At 40.5% G+C, this 27733-nt stretch overlaps 1 protein-coding gene across 4 annotated transcripts in view; it reads right to left on the reverse strand.

Moving 5' to 3' along the window:
• Nucleotides 1–13464: 13464 nt before the first annotated feature.
• The window catches only part of GOLIM4 (golgi integral membrane protein 4), a 217352-nt gene continuing 203083 nt past the window's right edge, over nucleotides 13465–27733 (reverse strand). For all 4 annotated transcript variants that reach the window (XM_073626155.1, XM_073626153.1, XM_073626154.1 and 1 more), the window contains one exon: nucleotides 13465–22468. In XM_073626155.1, coding sequence (XP_073482256.1) covers nucleotides 22331–22468 — 138 coding nt within the window. In that variant the 3' untranslated portion in view covers nucleotides 13465–22330. The remainder of the gene's footprint in view (nucleotides 22469–27733) is intronic.

A 27733-nucleotide genomic window follows, 5' to 3' on the forward strand; every position in this document is an offset into this window, starting at 1 on the left:
AGAAAAAGGGCCAGAAAACTTAATCAGGGACTCATCAACGCAGACAACTTGATTGGGAGTAAGCAGGGCTGCAGGAGCCGATCGTATCCAGGGTCACCCCGAGGACGACAGAGTTTATTGTCATTGAAATGCATGAACCGCAAGATCTGCTCGTATCGTGTCCTGGTCATGGAGGCAGAGAACACGGGCATATGGTGAATTGGGTCAGTGGACCAATATGACTGCAACTCACTTTTTTTAACAATGCCCATGAGGAGGGATAGGCCCAGGAAGGTCTTAAATTCGGAAGCCGTAATAGGTTTCCAATCTCTGGCAAAGGTCGACTGGGGATTAGCGGCGATGAATTGACCAGCATACAAATTGCTTTGGTCCGCAATAGATCTATAGAGATCTTCCGTGAAAAACAGCGAATAAAAATCAAGTGATGTAAAATCAACTGTTTCCACCTGAATTCCGGGTTGGCCAGTGAATGGGAGAAGTACGGGTGCTGCAGAAGTGGTGGGCTCCCAATTTGGATTGGCAAATGCAGGAAGGGCATTATGGGCTTGACGGGCCTGTGTTTGTCTTCTTCTTGCTGGCTGTGGGACACTAGTTGTGCTAGCCACCTGACCAGCTTGAACTGCACTTAAGGGACTTGCCACGTCACCAATCGTTACTGCATTACTGGATGTACAACCAGTATGTACTAGGCTGCTGGTGCTTGCTAGTTCACCAGAAGGATGAGCGGCACTAGTACTGGTTCTCTGCTCCATAGGAGAGCCCTGCGGTTCTTGCACCTCAACAACAGCAGAAAAACGGGGTCGGGTATGCCTGACCTTGGCAGGGACCACTACTCCATCATCAGAGATATCTGTCAGGGTGCCTCTGCTGTCTACTGGTTCGTAATCTGAGCCTGAATCTGACAGATGAGTGACTTCCTCTTCACTCTCATCTGTCAGGCTCAGAAACGTGTAGGTCTCTTCACTAGTGTATCTTTGATTGGACATTTTGGCCTTTAAATTTACTGGTACACTAGTGAGACTCAAAGGAAAAAAGAGCACCTGACTGTCAGCGACTGCTTCAAACGCTACCAAAAAAAACTGTTAGCGTTCACAGGGATCAGGCCTGACTCTACGAATGCTGCAGTTATGTGTTTTGTAAGTGACAGTGATCGATTGATACTACACTTGGGTGGGCTGGGCGGAGGGGCTAAATGCAGGTGCTAGCAGGTATCTGGGCTGGTCCCGCTAATGCTGCATTTTTGGGAACTCTAAACTACTGGGGACACTAGTATAGATCTGATCAGAACAGATATTGATTCATTTAGACACTATACTACTAAGGGAGATGTATAGTGTGTGCGTGGGTGTTAGTGCTACTGGCACTAATCTGACGCTGCCTGGGGCGACCAAGACCCTGACTGATGCTAAAACCTGACTGATATCACCCGCCGGGTGATCAGGGGCTTAAACCTTTATTTAGGCAATATGCAGCGGGTGCCCTGACGCTATAAAAAAATAACTAGCTAAACAGCGTCACCTGTGACACTAATACGGTGATCACTGGTGACAGGGGGTGATCAAGGGGAAACCTTTCGTAGGGGGGGTTTAGAAAAAATATGAAGGCTGCACTTGGTGATACAGTGACAGGGAGTTAAGGGGTTAACTGGGGGGGGGGGGTTGATAAGTGTTCCTATGTTTACTGTGTCAGTGTAGTGTTGGTACAACTTACTCTGAGATGTCTTCTCTCCTCTCTCTGGAATGGAAAAGAGTTCCACGAGGGGAGATGATATCACTTCCCCTGCCTGTGTTTACACTTACACAGGCAGGGGAGGATTTCATTCGCCAGAACCGATCACCAGGTCCAGGCCAGAAATCATTGGCCTGGGCCTGGAGACTGATCGGTTCTGAAGCAAATCCGATCGCCGAGGCTGCCTAGGGGCGCGCGCCTGATGTAGATCTACGATGCTTCACCCTGCCGAGTCAACCTGCCGCAGCGTAACTGCGGTGGCTGGTCCGGAACTGGTTAAAGAGTGCGCCTGCCTGTCCACAGACTCCATTGATAGGCTGACATTTATCAAAATGAATCAGTCCTGGATCACCGGCTATCAAGCCCCTGAAGCTGATGTAACTGATTACATTTGCTAGGGATCTGGGATCCCTTAAAGACTGCCTATCCTATTCCTGAATCTTGATTATGCTAACTTCCAACAATATTTTTGGTTTAGAGCACCACCAACACCTAAGGCCCAATTTTTCTGCAGTGGCTTGACAGGGGCATGTAATTAAAATTCTGTTTTCACACATTTTTAACAGTAGGGTCAATTCCTTCGCCCAACAAGAGTAACTGTGAGGGGTTACAGTGTTCAGGCACCACCAACACCCAAGGCCCAATTTTTCTGCACTTGTTTGACAGGGGCATGTCATTTCAATTCTTTACTAATTTTTAACAGCAGGGCCCGTTCCTGTGCCCAACAAGCGTAACTGTGAGGGGTTACAGTGTTCAGGCACTACTTGGGATGGGTGAATGGTGTGGGCCAAGCATAACTTTGGCCTGAACATTGCCCATTCAGTTACTCGCCTAACACCTGAACTTTTTGGGCACTGTGGGATGTTTGCCCGCCGAGTGCACAGTCATTAGTTTGTTAAGGCTTCCCCGCTGAGAGCTAAATTTTAAAAAAATTATTGTACAAAAAAGTAATGTAAATTTTTAAAAAATTAGGGAAAAACGGCATGGGGGGGGGACCCTGTGGGTCTGGTATGGATTTTAACCACTTCCCCACCGGCGCATTGTAAAATGACACCAGCAGGAACATTCCTTCCCTCCTGCAGCCCATCAGAGTACTCAAGTACCTACATGCAGCCCGTGCCATATTGAATATATACGTTGGGATGTTTTCTTTCCAAAATGGGGTCATTTTGGGGGTAATTTCACTGTCCTGGTGTTCCAGGATCTTCAAAAGTGTGATAGGTAGGAATGAAATTAGTAATTGTAATTTATGCTCCTAGAATGCCTGATGGTGCTCCCTGCATGTTGGGCCTCTCTATGTGGCCAGGCTGTGAAAAAGTCTCACACATGTGGTATCGCCATACTCAGGAGGAGTAGCAGAATGTATTTTGGCATTTAATTAGAAGTATGCATAAGCTGTGTGTGAGAAATAACTTGTTATTCTGACAATTTTGTGTAAAAAAAAAAAATATATATTTCTTAATTTTCCCAAGAATTGTGGGAAAAAATGAAAACCTCAAAAAACTCACTATGCCTCTTACTAAATACCTAGGACTGTCTACTTTGCAAAAAGGGGTCATTTGGGGGGTATTTGAACTGTCCTGACATTTCAGGGCCTCAAGAAATGAGGCCATCGGTATATCAGGTGTAATCAAATTTTTATGATTTGCACCATAGCTTGTAGACTCTATAACTTTCACACAGACTAAATAATATGCACTAATTTGGGTTATTTTTACCAAAAGATTTGTAGCAGTATAAATTTTGGCCCAAATTTATGAACAAAAATTACTTATTTGCAAAATTTTGTAAGAGAAGATAAAAAAAAAGTTATTTTTTCTACATTTTTGCTCTTTTTTTACTTATATCGCATAAAAGAAAAAACCCATTGGTGATTAAATACCACCAAAAGAAAGCTCTATTTGTGTGAAAAAAATGTTGTTTGGGTACAGTGTTGCATGACTGAGTGTCATTCAAAGTGTGAGAGCACTGAAAGATGAAAATTGGTCTGGGCAGAAAGGGGTGAATGTGCCCTGTATTGAAGTGGTTAAGGAGAATCCTATGACAGAATTAAAAAAAAAATGGCGTGGCCCCCCAAAATTCATACCAGGTCCTTTGGATCTGGTATAGATTTTAAGTGGAACTCCACGTCAAAATAAAAAAAAAACAGAGTGGGGTCCCCCCCAAAATCCATACCAGGCCCTTTGGGTCTGGCATAGATTTTAAGGGGAACTCCATGTCAAAATTCAAAAAAAATAGGCGTGGGGGCCCCCGCCAAAATCCATACTAGACCCTTATCCGAGCATGCAGCCTGGCAGTCCAAGAAAGTCATCGAACCGTACTAGGCCACTTGCCCTCAAAATGGGGAGGGTGCTTTAGGGTGCCCCCCAAAGCACCTTGTCCCCATGTTGATGGGGACAAGGGCTTCTTCCCAACAACCCTGGCCGATGGTTGTCAGGGTCTGCGGGTGGGGGCTTATCGGAATCTGGCCCCCCCCATGTGAATGGGTATCGGGTACTTTGTACCCTTACCCATTCACCAAAAAAGTGTCAAAAAGTAAATACCACAACAGACTTTTTTTTTTAATAAGGAAATTGTCAAAAACTAAGTGTCCCGCAATGTCCATGCATCTTCAATCAGGCCTCCCGGCGACTGCTATCTTTTGGCTTTGACAGCTGTTATATAGGCAAGGGCGGGGCCACCTGGTGATGTGAGCGGATGACCCCGTCCTTGCCTGTATAAGAGCTGTCAAAGTGAAAAGACAGCAGTTGCTGGGAGGCCTCCCATGGAGGCGGAGTATTTTCTATTGTTCGGGCGGCATGATTGACAATGGATTTACATCGTGGGACACTTTTTTTTTTTTTAATAAAGGAATTGTCAAAAACTGTCTCTTGTGGTTTTTACTTTTTGACATTTTTTTTGGTGAATGGGTAGGGGTACAATGTACCTGATACCCATTCACATGGGGGGGCGGGATCTGGGCGCCCCCTTGTTAAAGGGGGATCCAGATTCCGATAAGCCCCCCCACCCGCAGACCCAGACAACCACAGCCCAGGGTTGTCGGGAAAAAGCCCTTGTCCCCATCAACAAGGTGCTTTGGGGCGGGGGGGCAGAGCCCCCCTGTCCCAAAGCACCCACCCCCCTATGTTGAGGGCATGTGGCCTGGTATGGTTCAGGAGGGGGGTGCTCACTCGTCCCCCCCATCCTGACCTCCAGGCTGCATGCTGGGATAAGGGTCTGGTATGGATTTTGGGGTGGACCCCACGCCAATTTATTTTTTTTAGTTTTGGCGCCGTCTTTTTCATAGATTTTTCATCTATATTGCCGGGAGCCACCAATACATTGCAGCCACGAGCAAGTTTAAATGACATTTTTTCCTTTAGAAATGTCATTATTGCTGCAGCACTGTTCTACACATCACACAGATGCGCCACTTTACAGGCAGACTAAGGGGACTCCCCAGGCACAAATTTTAAAGGAATATTTCAATTTTATTGTTTCACTTTAACCGCTTCCAGACCAGCCGCCGCAGTTATACTGCAGCAGGTTTGCTCCCCTGTGCGAGCCGTCGTAGCTGTACGTCAGCTCAAGACAATTTAGCAGGTGCGCGCGCGCCCGCAGCGTGTCCCCGGAGCCGATGCCTGTGCCCGACGGGCATGATGACCGCCGGGCAGCCGCGATCGCTCGTGACAGAGCGAGAACTGGGATGTGTGTGTAAGCACACAAATCTCGGTTCTCTCAGGGGAGAGGAGACCGATCGTGTGTTCATACTAAGTATGAACACCGATCGGTCTCCTCCCCTAGTCAGTCCCATCCCCCCACAGTTAGAACACACCTAGGGAACACAATTAACCCCTTGATCGCCCCTAGTGTTAACCCCTTTGACATTTATACAGTAATCATTGGCTATTTTTAGCTCTGATCGCTGTATAAATGTCAATGGTCCCAAAAAAGTGTCAAAAGTGTCTGATCTGTCCGCCGCAATGTTGCAGTCATGATAAACACATTTTTTTTTTAAATTGGGGATATTCATTATAGCAAAAAGTACAGAATATTGTGTTTTTTTTTTCAAAATTGTCACATTTTTTTGTTTATAGCGCAAAAAATAAAACCCGCAGAGGTGATAAAATACCACCAAAAGAAAGCTCTATTTGTGCGGAAACATTGTGCGGAAACAGGACATTAATTTTGTTTGGGTACAACATCGCACGACCGCGCAATTGTCAGTTAAAGTGACGCAGTGCCGTATCGCAAAAAAAAGGCCTGGTCTGGAAGGGGGCAAATCCTTCCGGGGCTGAAGTGGTTAAGCGTTATTCAAATTAAAAAATATTATAACATGCACTCCTGTGACCCATAGGAGAAGCCCAGCCAAATGAGCCTAGGCTGGACTTCTTTAAAATGGATGCAGCCAGACTTAGTTCTGCAATATATTTGGCAAGTACAGACTCACAGAATATATAAAATAATATGCAAAGTGGTTGGAGGGAAGCTTCAGAATGGCAATGGATGTTTTTATTACAAATTATATGAGCAGACTGCAGTTCTTCTTTAAGTTTAGTAAACAGTATTCCTCTGCTATATTCATCTCTGCAGCATGTCTCCTTTATAGCTGCTGGATAATGATCTCAATGAGTCTCTTTCGGCCCTATGAAAGTTAAAGCAGAATTTTCAATCAACATAGATTATTTCTCATCTACAGTATCTTACAAAAGTGATTACACCCCTCACATTTTTGTAAATATTTTATTATATCTTTTTATGTGACAACACTGAAGAAATTACACTTTGCTATAATGTAAAGTAGTGAGTGTACAGCTTGTATAACAGTGTAAACTAAACCGCTGGCAACAAAAGTGAGTACACCCCTAAGTGAAAATGTCCAAATTGGGCCCAATTAGCCATTTACCCTCCCTGGTGTCATGCGACTCATTAGTGTTACGAGGTCTCAGGTGTGAATGGGGAGCAGTTGTGCTAAATTTGGTGCTATCACTCTCACATACTGGTCACTGGAAGTTCAACATGGCCTCATGGCAAAGAACTCTCTGAGGATCTGGAAAAAAGAATTGTTGCTCTAAATAAAGATGGCCTAGGCCAGGGATATGCAATTAGCGGACCTCCAGCTGTTGCAGAACTACAAGTCCCATGAGGCATAGCAAGACTCTGACAGCCACAAGCATGAAACTCAGAGGCAGAGGCTTGATGGGACTTGTAGTTTTGCAACAGCTGGAGGTCCGCTAACTGCATATCCCTGGCCTAGGCTATAAGAAGATTGCCAAGATTGTGCAACTGAGCTGCAGCACAGTGGCCAAGACCATACAGTGGTTTAACAGGACAGGGTCCACTCAGAACAGGCCTCGCCATGGTCGACCAAAGAAGTTGAGTGCACGTGCTCAGCATCATATCCAAATGTTGTATTTTGGAAATAGACGTAAGAGTGCTGCCAGCATTGCTGCAGAGCTTGAAGGGGGGGGGGGTCAGCCTGTCAGTGCTCAGACCATACGCCACACACTGCATCAAATTGGTCTGCATGGCTGTCATCCCAGAAGGAAGCCTCTTCCAAAGATGATGCACAAGAAAGCCTGCAAACAGTTTGCCAAAGACAAGCAGACTAAGGACATGGATTACTGGAACCATGTCTTGTGGTCTGATGAGACCAAGATAAACTTATTTAGTTCAGATGGTGTCAAGCCTGTGTGGCGGCAACCAGGTGAGGAGTACATAGACAAGTGTGTCTTGCCTACAGTCAAGCATGGTGGTGGGAGCGTCATGGTGTGAGGCCATTTGAGACACTGCCGACACTTGGGAGCTACAGTTCATCGAGGGAACCATGAATGCCAACATGTACTTTGACATACTGAAGCCGAGCATGATCCCCATCCTTCAGAGACGGGCAGTATTCCAACATGATAACGACCCCAAACACACCTTCAAGACAACCACTGCCTTGCTAAAGAAGCTGAGGGTAAAGGTGATGGACTGGCCAAGCATGTCTCCAGACCTAAACCCTATTGAGCATCTGTGGAGCATACTCAAATAGAAGGTGGAGGAGCGCAAGGTCTCTAACATCCACCAGCTCCGTGATGTCATCATGGAGGAGTGGAAGAGGACTCAAGTGGCAGTCTGTGAATCTCTGGTGAACTCCATGCCCAAGAGGGTTAAGGCAGTGCTGGAAAATAATGTTGGCCACACAAAATATTGACACTTTGGACCCAGTTTGGACATTTTCACTTAGGGGTGTACTCACTTTTGTTGCCAGCGCTTTAGATAATAATGGCTGTGTGTTGAGTTATTTTGAGGGGACAGCAAATTTACACTGTTATACAAGCTGTACACTCACACTTGTAGCAAAGTGTCATTTCTTCAGTGTTGTCACATGAAAAGATATAATAAACTACAAAAATGTGAGAGGTGTACTCACTTTTGTGAGATACTGTATATGCTGCTAGCATTAGTAAATACATGGGAAAGTATGATATATATTTGTTTGAAACTTTTCTTTACATTTCTTCAGTTACTTCCAGGTTTCCAGGCCTAAGCCAATCATGCCATACATCCCTGGAGTCTTCAGGAGGCTAGGAGGGGTTTTCTCAGCTAAGCACACCCTCATGACTACATGCCAGAGCTAAGGGTATATGGATTCCAGGAAGTAAATGCTACATGATTTATTTACCCTTACTCAGGATGGCAGTGGCCAGAAATGTTAGGGATGTTTTAAAAGTGATTTCTCTGCAAAACAAAGCATGGAGACATGGATGGATGAGTTTGCTTTCAATAATAAAAAATAACTAAATAGCATTGTTGGTTTGTGGTGCTCAGATGCAGTATAGTTATGCTTTAAAGAGGTTGTAAACCCCCCATACAGAAAAAAAAAAAAAAAAAAAAAGTAAGACAAAGGCATAATGAGCTAGTATGCATCACATACTAGCTCATTATGAAATACTTACCTTAGATAGAAGCCCTGCAGCGGCACCCGCACACCGCTGATATGGCCGACATCTTCCCCAGTGTTTCTTCTGGGTTCGCGGGCTCCAGCGCTTTGATTGGCCAGAGCCGCGTTGACGGTACTCCTGCGCGTGTGCCCAGGACACGTCACAGTCACGGCGGTCACGTCACAGGCCCTGAAGAAACGGCACAGGCGGCCGTTCCTTCAGAGCGCATGCGCAGATGACGTTATAGCCGGCGTATACAGTAAATATCTCCTAAACAGTGCAAGTTTAGGAGATATTTACAGTACCTTTAGGTAAAGCTAATTTATAGGCTTACATATAGGTACAAACAAACAAGGGGAGTTTAATTCCTCTTTAACAATAGTGGATGCAAAGAGAAAAGTTACACTGCTTGCCTGTCCCCTTCTGCCTTCTCTGCCATTGACAGAACGTTCTGTGAAAGGGCAGAGGAGATCCTGTCATTCAACTGCTCCTCCTCTGTCCACAGAAAATGAAGCATTGTGAGAGTGTAATAATACGTGTTCTGTTAATGATGGAGAGGGCAGAAGGGGGAATGGAAAGCAACTTTTTGCCGTAGCTGCTGCTGCTGTCAACTTTCACAGCCACAAAAGACAAGACAGCTGCTCAGGATAGTATCTGGTGGCTAATAAGGAGTCACTGCAGGAATTATTTTTTGCAGAGGCAGCAGGTAATAGGATACAGACCATTACACATAACAAATACGCTTGGTGTTTTATCCCCTCCACTCCAAAAAAAATATACTAAACTTCAGCTTTAACAGTACATAGATGGGGAAAGTGAAGTATAATGCTGGGGGCTGTATGACAATATGATTGCACTCTGCCCTATAGATGTCAGCTATGCTCTGTGTATATACCACTACCACTGGGATTATAACCTAGTTTCAATGTGTCACGGTAATGTAGCAGAGGAAAATGTAGGAGGGATGCAGGGGTTATATAAGTTTATTTACACATCTCAGGAGACATCACCCTAAGGCTGGCCATACATTAATTTAAAAGAACTATTCCCCCATGCACACATTAAGGCCGGGTTCACATATATGCGAATTGGATGCAGGTTTCTGCATCCAGTTCACATATATGCGAATTGGATGCGGGTTTCTGCATCCAATTCACATTCGCATGACAGGCGAGTGTGCCTGGGTCTCAATGCAGCCGGTTCACACAGGTTCAGGGCGGCCACGGTCCAGATTGCAGAAGGGTCCTGTGTGTCTTTGGGTCTGGTTCAGCAAATTCTGGCAAAAAATTGGACCAGAATCACACCTGAACAGGTACGCTCTGGACCCTATGCTGCGAACTGCGGTCGCACATATGTGAACCGGCCTCAATGTGGGTGGGGGAATCCTCTTCCTGTGTTATAATGTTCTGACAAGGGGGAGACTTCTCCAACGTCGGAATAGAATGATCAGTGCTACCGGCAGCACACTGATTGTTCAGGAAAAACCCAACAGACTGGCTGTACACAAGTCACTGAATGAATGAAGCATAAGTAGTGAGATGCAAGCAGCGCAGGTCCTCAAGTACAGACAATGACCTCGCCAAATCTCATGAGCCAAACAGTTGCATGGAGCAGTGCCTACAAAATGTTAAGAACATAAGTGCCTAGGCACACTCAATAAAAAAATTAAAAGGCTATTCAACCTATGATTTCCAATGATCTTTAATAAGACACGGACACAAGACCAAGAGAAGTGATCTAAATGGAAAGGTAAGATAGTATTGCCTTATAGAAACCAGTTTGCCTCCCCTGGAAGGAGGCGGCAGCTTATGATAGGATTTTATATCTGGCTTTTTGATATCAGGCAGTACAGATTGCCTAAAACAGTTAATCTCCATCATCTTGATAAATAAGGCCTAGGTTAAAGAATCCATTTAAAAACCTCAGTTCTCCACTGTCACCATCAGTTTTTTCAAAGAAACCTATTAGGGCTGTTTCACACCACAATTTCTGTGTTCCAGCTGCGTAATTGCATTTGCGTTTGCCTTTTTGATGCATTTTCAATGCCTTCCTCCCAGTGTTTGTTTTTTTAACTTATTTTAACATTTGAAAAATTGCAGGATGATGTGTGTTCTGGTGTATTTACATGCGTTTTGCTGCATTCCACTTTTGTTGACTGCACTGGTGTGCACTAGGGCCACTGCAATACACTGTGCATGCATTTTTGATGCAGATTAAAAACCAACTGGACTGCATCTGGTGTGAACTAAATCTCACAGCCATTCTAAACTGAGGCTCTGTAAACAGCTTCATTAGCCAGTAACCTATAGCATGTATTCAGATTTTTTTTTTACCTATAGCAGATTTCAGTTTTTATCAAATTACAGCTGTCAGAAGTGAAAGGTAATTACTGATTGGTTACTATGAGCTTCTGCACCTTGCCATTTGATGAGTTAGCCCAGTAGTGCCCGAATCAAAACATTATTGACCTAATATCCATTTTGTAGTTGTTCTTCTAGTCCAGTGATCTCCAAACTGTGACCCTTTGCTTGCTTTTGTCTGGCCCTTTGGGGACTACTTCTCCCACTTATATAAGAAACTATTCCTCCCACTGACACCAACAATTGGCCATAATTACAGCTACTGACATCAATGATAAAAGGGATTAGTCCTCTCACTGAGACCAATAATGGGGCCTAAGTCTTGCCACTGACACTAATGATGGGGCAATTTCCTCCCACAGACACCAATGTTAAGGTATTGTTTTCTATCACACTAGGAAATTTTCTACTCACACTGACCACAGCCCGGTCCCCCTAAAGCCCGAACAACAGTAACCTGGCCCTTTGTTTAGAATGTTTGGAGACCCTTGTTCTAGTCTGTAGTGGAAGTCTGAACTAAATTTGGTGACCATTTATTTTCACACTGTGCATCTATGAAGGAAAGAACAAGCCTTAGATCAACCTTAATTAATAGCTATATACAGTAGCCCATAACAACCAACATTTAATTATCTTTCTCTAATCTTTCTTCTCTTTACAAATAAAGGTTAAAAACGTACTGGTTGCTAATGAGGAACTTTCTCTGTACATAAAACTTCTCTTCACTCTACTTTATTAAATAATCCACAACATATTCAGATGTAAAGGTAAAGTAAATAAACATGGAAAACAATAACTGACAGGCACACTAGTTCCATAGTATCGCAGCAGATATTTATTGTTGAAATTAATTTATTGCTCCACAACAGCAATTTATTTTATGTTGGACCACAAAAATATTTTACCGCCAAAATGTCAATAAAAATACAAACACATCAAAATTATTTCTGTATTCTGAAATACGTATATACATAATATACATTAGGAGACACACTTGTTCACTGTATTGGCAATGTGTATTTTGATTTATGTAACAGCAGTGCCTGTCCTATGTTTAACAGCAGTATCTGATGATACAACTCCAACTCCAATTTTAAAAAGTGAATAAGGAACTTGAATACATTCATAAAACAGTAAAAGATGCATAGCTAGCATGCTCAGCAATGCTAAACAGAACTTTGGGGCACAGCAGTACTATTCACAACATAAGTCTATATGTCAAACTCAGATTCCCAGGTTTCCTACACTGCTTTCCTATTTAAAGTGTTTCCACATAAAACCTGTATTTCAGTTGTGGCTAGGGTTTGGTGAATTGAGTCAACAACTACTTTCTTTTTTCTGTTGGGAACACTGGTGGTGAAATTCCCAGGTCAACCCATGTGCTGTGGCTATTTTTTTATGGAACTTTGGTCTCCCTGTTAGTTTCACCAATTACATTGTGATGTAAAGAACACAGTGTAAACATTTCAAGCCCAGAGCTAGGAACTTTGACTGGAGTTCCTGAGAGATAACAGAAACCAGTGGAAGAATCAGATCATCATTGTCAAAAGGGAATATAATCTACAGTTAAAATAAAATATATAAAGTTAGCTAAAACAAAGTTTGAAAGAGCATCAATACTGAAAAGGCCACTTATCGACCACTAATATAGTGGCCTAAGAAATCTTCTTGGGTTTTTATAACTCCAGCTGCAATTGCACACGTTGTAATCAAAGGCCTGACAGGTGGTACTACTGAGACTGTGGTCTGGTCAAAGAATGGAAGGTATCTCCGAAATCATAGTACTAAAGAGCCAGCACACCCAAGGGGATACCTGCTCCCAACGAAATTACCATGCTATTCTCTGAAAAGGATCTGTGCAGCACTACTGTCAGCGCTGTGTCACAGAGGTGCTTTAATAAAATGCTCCATCCAGTCAGTCCTGTATAGGGGGGTGAAAAATTCAATCGTTCTATCATCCTTAAAGCAGAACTAAACCCATGGATTTAACAGTTTCAAAATACAATTACATTCCCGACATATGCTGGGAATGTAATGGCCACATTGGTTTTTCTCTCAACCAAACCGTCAAATGATCAAAGCAGGTGTCATAACTAATCACATGTGCAGCATCATGGCAGTTGAAGATCAAACAGAGGCCAAGATGGCAGTTTCCTTGGCTGAAAACAATAGGAGAGTTTAGTCCTGCTTTAACTCACAATTTACCACTCAATGCCCTCTAACAGAAACATTTGGATTTAATTCTCCACCATCCACTTTTCCAAGTCCATACACAATCGATTGACTGATAGGCATAGTGGAATTAGTAAAAAAATGCTCAGTGAGGGTCCTGTGTGTTAGTGTATTACAAAAGTTGCCCTATAACATAATAGTTTAAGCATATCTCCATATATGCTAAAAAATAGAAAGGTCAGAGGATGCCAACAGAGTATATAATTAGAAGTATGACCCAATTTTCTAACACAAAATACATCACAAAAACTTTATTTACAAAAATAGAGATACTGATTTATTTTAAGAAAGGCAAAAGAAAGACTACATAACATAAATCTGATACAGCAACATATATGAAAAATACTTAAAGTCACTTTTTTCAATACTTTGAATCTATTTTTCCTCAACACTAGGTTGCTTACTTTCCTTTACAGTTCAATGCATCAGACTCACTACTTTGCATAGAAGTATAGAAGCATAGGACCCTTGGTGAAAAATTGAGTTGGGCAAATATGACTGGTGACACACAGCCAGATGTTGCTCAGTTTGATCTTTTAAATCATATCAGAAAAATGTGCAAATAGTTATGTACTGGTAGTGTAAACGGACGTGACTGATGCAAAATAAACATATTGTTTAAGGAGGTCTTTATACAATACAGCTGTTTGTTAACCATAAATATGTTAGATGATTGCATAATAGTTCCTGTGGCCAGCTTAACCTATTAGGTGCTAATTATTGTTTTTACCATGGTTCAGGGAAAGAGCAGTAGAATTCACTCTACTTACTATGCTTCAGTATCTAAATATCAGACTATTCCCCACAACTTATTATATTGTATCTATCAACAAATTGTATCCTATGGAGGTACAGCTGGTGGTTTCTAACATATGACTGGTAAATGTGTAGTGGTGAGAATAGGATTTATACCAAATATAAACATAAGATTGTGGGACATATTTTTAACTTAATCTCCCATGTTATATAAAATAACATTGATTTTACAATATGTGTACCCATTTAAATGTAATGTGCAATTAATGCCAGGGCGCATGTACATTCCCCTTATACTCTGATGAAGAATTCACTACGGCACTAGTGGAGCTTGCCTTATTTAGCTTTAATATCCCATATTCCCAAAGGAAATATATAAATGTCCTGGTGTAAGCAAATGTTAAATGTTCCTGAGATGCTAATTTCCAATGATCATTAGCAGTCAGCATACTAGATCTTTTCCAACATACTGATTTGTGAAAGGCAAAAAACAAAGCCCACAATGTAGTAACATACAGCAATCTTTTTAATTGTTCAGAATGCTTTAAAACACATGAAAAAAGGTACAGCGCGATTGCTGTAAATTACACACTATTATTCTTTGCATGGCCTAATTAAATAAACCGGACTGCACTATTGGTAAGATTAGGAATGATGACAAAAACATTTGATATAAAGCTAGGTTCATACCTTTTTCTGCATTTACCTGTGTTTTGCGTGCATTTTTAATATGAGTTTTAATACTTTCTGCTTTTTTTGTTTGGAGTCAAACAAAGTAGAGGTTGGTAGGAGTGGGGACTTGCTGTCACGCACTAAAGCGGACACAAAATGTATGATACATGCATTTTTCATGCACCGCATTGATGTCCTTTTGTTCCAAAAGCACATGTTCATGCACCTGTAATGTTCTTCTCAAACCATGGCAGTGCACAGCAGTAAATGGGCTCCACCGAAAAGAAAACAGGGCTACTGAGACAAAAAAAAAAATTGCAGGTAACATGGTGGCTGGTTCATAGGTGGCCACAATATTTTTCCTATAGATGTACTACACTGTGGGAGGTGTAAGATTGATTCTGATTCTATATCCCATCAATGCTAAACACCTGAGAAAATGTACTAAAGAGATATAGAATGTTCACTGAACCTAGTAAATAAGGTGATGCAGCGTTTAGTTCAATCAACCAGTCAAAAATCCTGTTTTTTTTATGTCTCTCAAACTTGATTGGGTATTTAAGCTGCACACTGTCCCCTTATTTACTGCCATTGGTTTTGCAAAGTGAACATTCACTTTACTAAATGAACAACCTCTTCTCTTTTAGAAAATAATCTCCAGCATTGAACACAAACTACCATTTAGGGGCACATATATGTGCTAAGCAGCATTCCTAGGTGTACTTCAACCAATACGATAAACAATGTTCATCTGCGCAATAGTCTTGAAGGACTTACAATGCAAGAAAGAAAGAAAGAAAGATTTACCGTACTTACAATGGGGAGAAGAGATTTAAGTTTGCAGGCTACATATTCTTCAGCTGACTAAAGCAGATACAACATCATTAAAGTCAGCAATTTTAAAAATTAGGAATTAGGCTTTCACCATATTAGGAGGCACAGTAGGCAAAGGCAGAGAGACAAGTGCAGTGGTATATAAAACAATGCAATACACTTGTGCAGCCTATGCCTTCTCACATTATCTATTTTAGATTCACCACATACTCTCTAACACAAGATTACACAGTCTTACTGAGATGGTTCCATGCATAATAATACTCAAGAGCTGAGGTAAACATAATTATTTCCAAATTACCATTAACCTTTTAGGAAGATGGCATACCGTATGTAAATACATTTGCATAATCAGAATTCACTTGATTAGGAAGCATTGGCGTCAACACTGTAAACAAACTACCATTCCATGGCCGCCTCTGGTATACATACAATGGTATTTCCCAGACCACCCCCCCCCCCCCCCCAAATTCAATGCAGCACAGAGGACCACTACCTAAACTGAAGATAGTAAAATACCTCCTTATATAATGCCAGAAATCATATATTCAAAAACAAAACAAAGCCAAAATCAACTATACAAGTCCACAATAATTATGAAATAAAAGTCCTTCAATAATTAATTGTGTGTGTCCATTATCCCTTTCTTCTTTTGTGCCATAAATACTGTACTCTTTCTGCAATGTTTTTGTGAGTCACTCCAACTATTATGGTGCAAAACTCATCACCAACATTCCAGTACTCTCACCTTGTGGTTTGACCCAATAGGAATCAGGTCTCATCTGCTTTCCATTTAAACAGGGTATGAGATGCCAGAAGTGTTGTTCCCCTCTGCTGTGTATTGATGTCATTCAATCCATCTCTAGCTATAGTAATCCTTCTGGTTGTATATAGGAAGCTCAAAAAATGGATATATATAGTGCTCTATAGAAATATGATTCGCACACCAATAGTTGCTCTTAAAAAATCTCCATCTTTATTCAGAAACCACAGATAAGATCAGTTGACGCGTTTCAGCCTATGAGCCCTTAGTTATTAGGTATGACTAAGGCCTCATAGGCTGAAACGCTTCAACTGATCTTATCTGTGGTTGTGGACTGTGGTTTCTGAATAAAGATTAAGATTTTTTTTTTTAAGAGCAACTGTGCGGATCATCTTTCTATATGTGCACTCAGTGAAACAGCTGTGGATCGGGCACCCAGGAGCTCTTTCATCTATGTTGTATGGGTAGCAGCACTGTTGCTTCTGTTTAAATATATAGTGCTCTCCATATCTTTAAGACTATTTTTATTAAAAATAAAGCCCAAGATTAAAAACAAAAAAAACTTAAAAAGTGCACATTTGCTGGTGCACATCGCATTACATTTTGGAATACTTGGTGATGGGTTTTGTACAATACAAGTTAGAGTGATTCACAAAAACATTGCAGAAAAAGTACAGTATGGCACAAGTGGAAGAAAATGATAATGGACACACACATTGATAATTGAAGGACTTTTATTTCATAATTATTGTGGACTGCATAGTTTTTTTAATATATATGATTTGTGACACTATACAAGTTCATGAATTATTTATTTTATCTAATACTGTGCTACTTAATATATTGACTACCTAAATCGAGCTTCCAAGAATTCCAGACAAATCTATAAACTAGGTTAGGTCACAATATACAACCCCAATTCCAAAAAAGTTGGGGCGCTGAGTAAAATCTACATAAAAACCAGAATGCACTGATCTGGAAATCTTATAAATCAATATTTTATTTACAATAAAAATGAGAAAACATATCAAATGTTTAAACTGAGAAAATGTACCATTTTAAGAAAAAATAAAAAGGTCATCAAATTGATGACAGCAACACATCTCAAAAAAGTTGGGACAGGGCAACAAAAAGCTGGCAAACTGGTACTAATAAGGAGGAGCTGGAAGAACAATGAATGAATTAAATTAATCGCAATTAATTTGATTAATTGGCAACAGGTCAGTAACATAATTGGATATAAAAATGGTGTATTAGAGAGTTAGAATGTCTCAAAAGTAAAGACCGGCAGAGGTTCACCAATCTGTGAAAAGCTGCATCTAAAGATTGTCAAATAATTTCAGAATAATGGTTCTAAATGTAAAATTACAAAGACTTGAAATACATCATCATTTATCAAAAGATGCAGAGAAGCTGGAGAAATCTCTATGCGCAAGGGACAAAGCCGAAAAGCAATATTTGATGCCCGTGATATTTAGGCCCCCAGGCAAGACTGCATTAAAAAACAGGCATGATTGTGAACACAGTTCGCCATGCCATCTAAAAATGCAAGTTAAAGCTCCATCGTGCAATATCTGAACATGATCCAGAAACGCTGCCATCTTCTCTGGGCCAGAGCTCATTTAAAATGGTCTGTTGAAAAGTGGAAAGTGGTCAGGAGAATAGAAATGTTCGTGGAACTGCCACAAATTGAGGTTGTATATTCATTGAAAATCTGCCAATTAAACTTTAGTAAACACCAATCAGAAGGCATCAGAAATATGGATGAAAATTTACTCTGACAGCGTAATTTTTTGGAAACTATGGTAGTATGGGTTATCTGGGTAGCATACAAAGTTCAGGAAGATAGGTGGAAAGCCCATGAAGCAATATATTTGACATACAACATGTCTCACTCTTCATATTACAACTGCTGTATAACATGAAGGACACAGAACCATTTGCCCAGTGACACAAAAACCTCATCTCTTGTGGAGCTATGTGTCTGAACAAACATAAGCCAAAAACAGTTTAACACATTATGATTTCAACTTGTGAAAGGCAAATTATGATTTTGTATATTTTTTAGTTCCTTTCTTATGTGGATCAGTGGGATATTATTTGATATAGGACTTTACACACCCTATTAGGTCAGTCTTTTATTGAAGATGAAGGTGCTCCAAATGTCTACTTGATAGCATTATATAGTCACGAATAAATGTATTCATGGTATCCAAGCAGCATGCACCCAACTTTCTTTGCCAACTGAGGAAAGAAAGACATGTGGGAGCTCTAAACCAATGTGTTGGAGCTTATATGGGGCTATGGACTCATTCCCTTGTGCAGTCATGAGGCACCCAGCACTGTCACATGGGAGATCAGAAATGAGATCAGAAATGAGTCACATGCTCACCCATACTTGGGTGTGTCAGGTATTTCAGTTTGCTCCTGGTAGCTGAATTCCTAAATTTAGTAGCACAGGAGTAAGGAAAGGTGAGCATGTGCTGTAAGGGAGGATGGGTAAAGGAAAGGGTTACTTTAAATTAATACAGAACTATATTTATATATGGTTACTGTTACTGTTCAAAGAATCTGTAATTCTCGTCAATCAGTCTTGTGATTTAAACAACTCTTACACAGACAGACAGGTGAAACTCATTTATTGGTTCAGAATTTTGGCTTTTTACGTCACCTCTCTGTTTCCAGAAAGAAGAAGAGTCATCATCATGACTTGCAGAGGTGTTTGTAATCAAAAAGAATGGCTGTCCACATTTATAAATCCTAAGATGGGTAAAAAAATAAAGATATTAGCTCTTTGCTTGGAGTTTAAGTTTTAGCAGTTTTATTATCAGATTGCACTGAATAAGTCTCTGAACTGATAAAATTTCTAGAATTATAAACAGGCAAAAGTCTGATTAGAAATGAAGTATCAGTGGGGCAGATTTACTAACACTGGTGCACATGGAATCTGTTGCTCATGTGTACAGTAACCAATCAGCTTTCAGGTTTTATTGTCAAAGCTTAGATGAAAAAGCTGAAGTAAGAAGCTAATTGGTTACTATACACACCAGATTCTCTGAGCACCAGTTTTAGTAAATCTTCCCCAGTGTTTACAATATACATCGCACTAAATGCCTTTTTTGTAGAATATGATTGCATACTCTGAAGGCAGTTCAGTTCTTTCCTCCTGGCATGATGTAATAAAGAAACAATGGGGTTGATTTACTAAAACTGGAGAGTACAAAATCTAGTGCAGCCCTGCATAGAAACCAATCAGCTTCCCGTTTTTTTTTGTGAAAGCTTAATTGAACAAGCTGAAGTTAGAAGCGGATTGGCTACCATGCACAACTACACCAGATTTTGCACTCTCCAGTTTTACTAAATCAACCCCAATGCCTAAAGATGGGACTAGTGTCAAAAGCTTTCAAACTGAAACAAAGCTTAGACAATTGAATTGACCTCTACTGTTGTAAGTTTACTACCATTAGTGAGCATAGTACAACATTCTGCTGATATGAAACATTCTGCCTAGATAGAACATTGGCTTTTCTGGACTTCAGTGAGTTCATTCATTGTGAAAATTGTGGTTCTTCTCTGATATTTATGATATCAAACAAAACCTTTGAGCATGGCCATGAAATCTCCACTGTAAACATAACAGGCATTAATTAAAAGTCATAGCACCACTGATGTCATGATGAGCCAAACAATATGTTCAGTTTATTACTTAGATTTACTATAACAGAGAGTAATTACTTAAGGCACTGTTTTAGAAATGTGTCCTAAGCGATCAGCCATTTGTATAGAAGGTGCAGGGTCTGCAATTATTCCTCTCTGAATGAAGAGAGCGAGGGAATGTATAACTGATGTCTGCAATGCTTTTATCGGTTTGATTTAATTGCAGTCCAAAAGTTGGACACGTCAAAGATGTTGTATGCTCTGCGAATAGGGCCTAGTTTCAAGAAAGATGCAAGAGAAAGACAAGATATTGGTAAACACTATTTTCTACCTCAGATCGGTGGAACTGCTTTTCTGAACGCAAAGGGATTACATGCAGTCATATTTTGGTGGTAGTAACAACATTTAAAGGAAACCTATAGCCACAACATTTACTTTCATTTTAGAAAAACAACATTGTGTAATAGGAATACAAACAATAGTTATTTTGTGTAATCCTCAATAAGCTTACTTCTTTCATTTTGTGAGTGCTGCCTGCCTACTTTCCATCTTTTTCCACAACTTCCTGTATTTACTGCATGCTTTGCTGCTTCTCAGCTGCGGTTTACTTTCAAATTCAAAGGACTACATTTCCCATGGTACCTTGCGGTCTGTTAACAGTGATCCTGATTCCTCTTGTAAGCTCTGTAGTTCAGACGGCAGGGTCAATGTAATGTGTGACACGGCAATACATGTACAGACTTTTAACAAATGGTCCTATTTGACATTGTACTAAGAAGACTTGGTCACTTTGCCCATGTAGGGCAAAACTAATGTGTCTCTGGAAAAACGGTCCGAAGGCCCTCCTCCCCCTTTAGTAGCAATCTTGTGATTTCCCCTTCCTGCATTAGAATTAGCTGTGTGGGCAAATCAGATGAGCGATTATGTCACTCCCCTGGTTATGTGGCAGTGCGTATTGATTAGGTGTTGGACTGGAACACCGTAACAGGGAAGGAAATCTCATGCTACTCCTCACCCTAAAGTGACATATATTGTGTCAGCATTGGGAAGGCTTCAGAGTAGAAAAGGACCATTACTTGCTGCATATTACTCCTCTACTTTAAACCTAAAATATCAACTCCCCATCTGCCTTTCTTCGGGTAATAATGAGCAGAGACAGGCTGATAATAACACAGAATGCTAACATCAACTCATGCCATCAGTGTTTGCTGAGACAGTGAAAAAAAAACAACAGTCACAGCCCACCATGTCCATCCTACCTATATACCTAGGAGTGGGGGTGGCATGAATGTGAGTGAATCTTTGAGCACCTCGAATATATCACTTCTGTGCTTCATTGTTCCCATATACTTAAGATGAGGAGGGAGAGACATGAGGCAGAAAGAAGTGTCAATGACTCCCTGTGCACCTCGAAAAAGCTGCCTTTTGTGGGTCATTCTACCCATATACTTCGGAAAGAAGAAAGCATGGAGCAGCAAGAAGTATTAGTGACACTGTGCACCTCAAAGGGCTGCACTCTGTGGTTCATCCTCACCACATCGCATAGACAGAAATATTTAAAACTTGACACATCTAATGTTAAAGGGTATAAAAACCACATAAGACATAAGAGACCTGAAGGCAATAAAAACATCCTGTGCAAAAGAAAGAAACCCTCATAAAATGGTCATACATGGTGAGGGTTTCCAGAGAAAGTAAATTAATATAAGATATATATTTTACCTTGAGGAGAGGAGAAAGAATAGTTAGAATACAATAACATTGCCTGAACCTTGCAGAGAGTGATCTGCTTTTCAGCATAAAATGCCATTTTCACTGGAGAAAGAGCACTTGCAAGGGCCCTAAGGATATGCGATGACACATTACATTACTATTCTGCATTAGGTTTACATAATATTTAACAAAGTTATTCCTGCTGACGACCTTCACACCCCTTAAGGATTATTTCATATTATCATTGCATAATACAAGAAACAAGGAAATTATTCCAAAATGACCTTGAATGTTGGATATATTACAAACAATAAATATACAAGGTAAATGCCTGAACTTCCTCTTATAATAAGAGACATAAGGCACAATAATTGAAACTACTGCCCTAATAAAGGGTTCTTGTAACTATCAAAAGGATGGCAATACTTGGTACTACCATATACTGCATTGTAACTCATAGGAGACCTTAATCCCCTATAGATTTTCATTTTTTAATTATAAAAGAAAAGTTTACTAATGACTGGCTTTGGCAGCCTCGTCATTCAAAAATATTAGATAAAGCCTAATGTTAATAAAAAGCATTATGTAATAAAATACAGTTTTTATAAAAGTGTCCCATATGCACACAAGTACAAAAGGAACATGATAGAAAAAGGCCAGCTTGGAATTTGTTAAGGAACATATATGGGAGTGGGGGGTAAACAACATCACATTTCCGCTCGCCGTTTCTTTGCCCCGGCGCCCCCATCTTCATCCTCCTCTTCTTCATAGTTGTCTTCATGATTTTCTTTTGGCTCTTGCATAGCTTCATGCTGCCTTTCTGCTCCAATACGCTTACCCATAACCTACCAAAAGAAAAAAAAACTTTTAGTTATTACAAATGTAAATTCTTTTATTTTTTTTAGATTAAAATGTGCAACCCCAATTCAAAAGAAGTTGGGACGTTGTGTAAAATCAACATAAAAACAGAATGCATTGATTTGCAAATCTCATAAACCCGAAAGAAAATAGAAAACATCAATTTTTTAAACTGAGAAAATGTACAATTTTAAGAAAAAAATAAGATCATTTTGAAACTGATGGCAGCAATATCTCTCAGAAAAGTTTGGGACAGGGAAACAAAAAGCGAGTAAAGTAAGTGATACCAACAAGCAATTGCTGGAAGAACATTTTGCAACTAATTAGGTTAATTGACAACAGATCAGTAACATGACTGGGTATAAAAAGAGCATCTTCAAAAGTCAGAGAGTGTTCTCGTAGTAAAGAGGGGCAGAAGTTCCCCAATCTGAAAAGCTCCATCTAAAAATTGTTGAACAATTTCAGAATAACGTTCCTCAATGTAAAACTGCAAAGACTTTAAATATATAATCTACAGTACATAATACATATTACATGTGTCATCAAAAGATTCGGAGACTCTGGAAAAATCTCTGTACTCAAGGGACAAGGCTGAAACGCAAAATTGGATATCCATGATCTTTAGGCCCTTAGATGGCACTGTATTAAAAACAGGCATGATTGTGTGGTGGTCATCACTGCATGAGCTCAGGAATACATTCAAAAATCATGGTCTGTGAACACAGTTTGCCATGCCATCCAAAAATGCAACATAAAACTCATCATGCAAAGAAGCAGCCATATCAAAGCATGATCCAGAAACAAACAATCTTTTCTGGGCCGAAGCTCATTAAAATTGGTCTGTTGCAAAGTGGAAAACTCTTCTGTGGTCAGACAAACCAAAATTTTACAATCTTTTTGGCAACCGTAGGCGCCTAAAGAGGAGAGGGACCTCTCTACTTGTTACTAGCGCTCAGTTCAAACATCTGCGTCTCTGATGGTATGGGGGTGCATTAGTAAGGATGGAATGAGCAGCTTGCACATCTGGAAAGGCACCATCAATGCTGAAAGATATATCCAGATTTTAGAGCAGCATATGCTCCCATCCAGACAATATCTTTTTCAGGGAAGGCCTTGCATATTTCAGCAGGACAATGTGAAATGGCATACTGCATCTATGACAACAGCATGGCTTTGAAGTGCTTAAAGTGGATGTAAACCCTCACATATACCCAGTGAAGTGAACAGCCTCAGATGATACACAAAGATAAAACAAATTTCCCTACATAAGTGTTACATGTACAGTTTTGTTCAAAAGTTTACATACCCTGGCAGAATTTAAGATTTCTTGGCCATTTTTCAGAGAATATGAATAACACAAAAAGTTATCTTTCACTCATGGTTAGTGTTTGGCTGAAGCCATTTATTATCAATCAACTGTGTTTACTGTTGTTGTTAAACCATAATGGCAACATAAACTACCCAAATGACCCTGATCAAAAGTTTACATACCCCAGTTCTTAATACAGTGTATTGCCCCCTTTAAAATCAATGACAGCTTGAAGTCTTTTGTGGTATTTGTGGATGAGGCTCTTTCTCTTCTCAGATGGTAAAGCTGCCCATTCCTCTTGGCAAAAAGCCTCCAGTTCCTTTAAATTCTTGGGCTGTTATGCATGAACTGCATGTCTGAGATCTCCCCAGAGTGGCTCAATGATATTGAGGTCAGGAGACTGAGATGGCCACCCCAGAACCTTCACTTTATTCTGCTGTAGCCAATGACAGGTCGACTTGGCCTTATGTTTTGGACCATTGTCATGTTGAAATGTCCAAGTACGTCCCATGTGCAGCTTCCTGGCTGATGAATGCAAATGTTCCTCCAGTATTTTTTGATAACATACTGCATTCATCTTGCCATGCGATCCACCTCCATCTTTCACAGTAAGAATGGTGTACCGTTCATCATAGGCCTTGTTGACTCCTCTCCAAATGTAGCGTTTATGGTTTTGGCCATAAAGCTCAATTTTGGTCTCATCACTCCAAATGACTTTGTGCTAGAAGGTTTGAGGCTTGTCTCTGTGCTGTTTGGCGTATTGTAAGCGGGATACTTTGTGGCATTTGTGTAGTAATGGCATTCTTCTGGCGACTCAACCATGCAGCCCATCTTTCTTCAAGTGCCTCCTTATTGTGCATCTTGAAACAGCCACACCACGTTTTTGGAGAGTCCTGTATTACACCTGAAGTTATTTGTGGGTTTTTCTTTGAATCCCGAACAATTTTTCTGGCAGAAACTTTAGTTGGTCTACCTGACCGTGGTTTGGTTTCAACAGAACCCCTCATTTTCCACTTCTTGATTAGAGTTTGAACACTGCTGATTGGCATTCTCACTTCCTTGGATATCTTTTATATCCCTTTCCTGTTTTATACAGTTTAACTTCCTTTTCCTGCAGATCCTTTGACAATTCTTTTGCTTTCCCCATGACTCAGAATCCAGAAACGTCAATGCAGCACTGGATGAAAGATTCAAGGGTCTGTCAGGAGTCCAGAAACTCATTGACCTTTAATACACACACAGTAATTACAAGCAAACAGATCACAGGTGAGGATGGTTACCTTTAATAGCCATTCAAACCCCTTTGTGTCAACTTGTGTGCATGTTATCAGGCTAAAATTGACCAGGGTATGTAAACTTTTGATCAGGGTCATTTGGGTAGTTTCTGTTGCCATTATGATTTAAAAAGAGTAGTTGGTTGATAATAAATGGCTTCAGCAAAACACTAACTTTGTGTTATCATTCATATTCTCTGAAAAATGGCCAAGAAATCATAAATTCTGCCAGGGTATGTAAACTTATGAGCACAACTGTATATCTACTGTCTTCAGCTTTATATACGGTTTAGAAAGTGCACCTCTTGTTAGATTTTTCACTTCCTCATTCATCTGTAGATTATTGCTATGCACTGTGAGACAGCTGATTGGAGGAAAGGCACACACCCCCTCCCCACACATGCAAAGGTTGCCTGTGAATAGTTTAGCAGTCTGGTAATCTATTTATAGCCACCTCCCTTGACACACACTTCAGGCTCCCATCTCGGAGAGCTTGTCAAAAGTTATCATGCTGATAACAGAAGAAAGCAGCAGGACAAAGCTATGGACAGTGCTTTAAAGAGGGATAAAAAAACACTGCAGATATATGTGCCCAGCTCAAATTTCATGAATCGGGTTTACATCCATTTTAACTGGCCTGCTCGCTGTCCAGATCTTTCACCAATTGAAAATATTTGGCGCATTTTAAACGAAAAAAATATGACAAGGAAGTGCTATCAGGCAAGACTTTCAGGTAAGATCAGTACAACATTCCTTTTCTAAAATTCCAGCAACTGGCCTCTTCAGTTCCCAGAAGAGGGGATGCTACACTATGGTAAATATGGCCCTGTCCCAACATTTCTGAGCCATCAATTTTAAAATGAATTTTTTTCTCAAAATGGTACATTTTCTTAGTTTAAAATTTTGATATGTATTCTATTTTCTACTGTGAATATAATATGGGTTTATGAGATACACAGGCTATGTGCAGCACAGTTATGATGTCCCTACTACCTTTACAAGGAAATCTTGGGGTTTGCAAAGGCATTTGGTTCACACAAACTATTTTTCTTTAGGTTACCCACAAAAGATAAAGCAGCTGCAATCCTGAACTCTGGCTCGGAGGTGCTCACTCCAGGGTCTGTTTCTCCCATACACCATTTAGCAAAGTCCTGGAATCGCATACCACTTCCAAAGCATCTGTGTTTGTGCATGTGCTGTACAAGAACATTGATTTTGCCCTATGGCAGTTATGTGCAGGTCCAGGATCTGGCTAAATGATGTAAATTTTTTTTTGCTCTACTTGCAACAAACGTAATGACAACGTAATAAACAAGTAAAAAATACAAGAATTAGCCGCCAACTCGCAGATACACCTGATGGAGGTAATGGCCACCTTACTGGTGCAATTCCTCCAATGGGATATCCCAAATCGGTTCAAAGGTAGGTTTTTGAATAACCAAATGTACCAGTTTAGGATCCCAGGGAGACACCGGAGGTCAAAGTGAGGGACTGACATGAGCAACTCCCTGTACAAAGGTCTTGACAACAGAGTTCAAAGCCAAAGGTTTCTGAAATAAAATGAATAAAGCAGAAACCTATCCCTTAGGATAATGAACTTAATCTTCAGTTCACAGTCTTAATTCCCTGAGCATTGACTTTCTGAATATCTGCTTGTGTGGGGATTCAGATACTAAAGCTATACACGCCTGCACCTACAGAAAGCCATGCTTGGGAAATACTACTCTCTTTGCCACCAGTTGTCACCCATCCCACACCATCCATGAGATCTCTGTTGGAGAATTCACTCGGGCTAAAAGGAATTGCTCCTCTGATGCCACTTTCAATGCGGAATGCCAGACTACAACTATATGACTAGCCCAAAGGGGCTACTCCAAATCAGCTGTACAGAGAGGATTCAATAATGCTAGGGTCAAGAGGAGAGAGGATGTTCTTTCTAATGTTTCAGCTAATATACAAAGAAAACCCATAAAAATAGAAATAAGCATTTGTGTATAGGAACAGAGAGGAAGAACATATGTTTGGCAACATTTGTAACCACTTTCTCACAAGAGTACCATCAAGTTGTTAATACAATAAAGAAAATTCTTCCCATCCTCCACTCATGTCATTTATCTAGCAGACGAGCACCAACTTTGGGCTCATTGCTGTCACCTAGCTTATTTTCATCCAAAAAATATCAACCCACCTGGCTCTCATGTCCAGGTTGCTATACATGCAACTTTAAAATGTGCAGATATTGTCATGTTAATTTATGCACTAAATATTTCAATATAGCAACCACTGGAGAAAGCTTTGACATTAAGCAATACAATAATTATGAAATCAAGTATGTGGTGTATCAGATCTGCTGCATTTCTTGTAACTTGCAGTACATTGAATGCACCACACGTGCTTTAAAAACAAGAAAAGGAGAACATTATTGTGACTCTGTTAATCCAAACGCAAAGCACATTTTGAATGTCTCGCATCACTTTAAAGAGTGCCATTCTGGTAACATGTCCTCCTCCTTTGGGTGTACTGGCATTGAGAGATTGACTCCTATGCCCAGTGGTGGCGATAGGAACAGACAGCTTTTAGATAGAGTGGCATGGTGGATATTTAGATTAAAAATCAGGGTCCTTCAGGGGTTAAACCTCAAATGGGACCTAGATTTACACTTGTTGATT

Source organism: Aquarana catesbeiana, linkage group LG04 (assembly GCF_042186555.1).
Source record: "Aquarana catesbeiana isolate 2022-GZ linkage group LG04, ASM4218655v1, whole genome shotgun sequence".
NCBI lineage: Eukaryota > Metazoa > Chordata > Amphibia > Anura > Ranidae > Aquarana > Aquarana catesbeiana.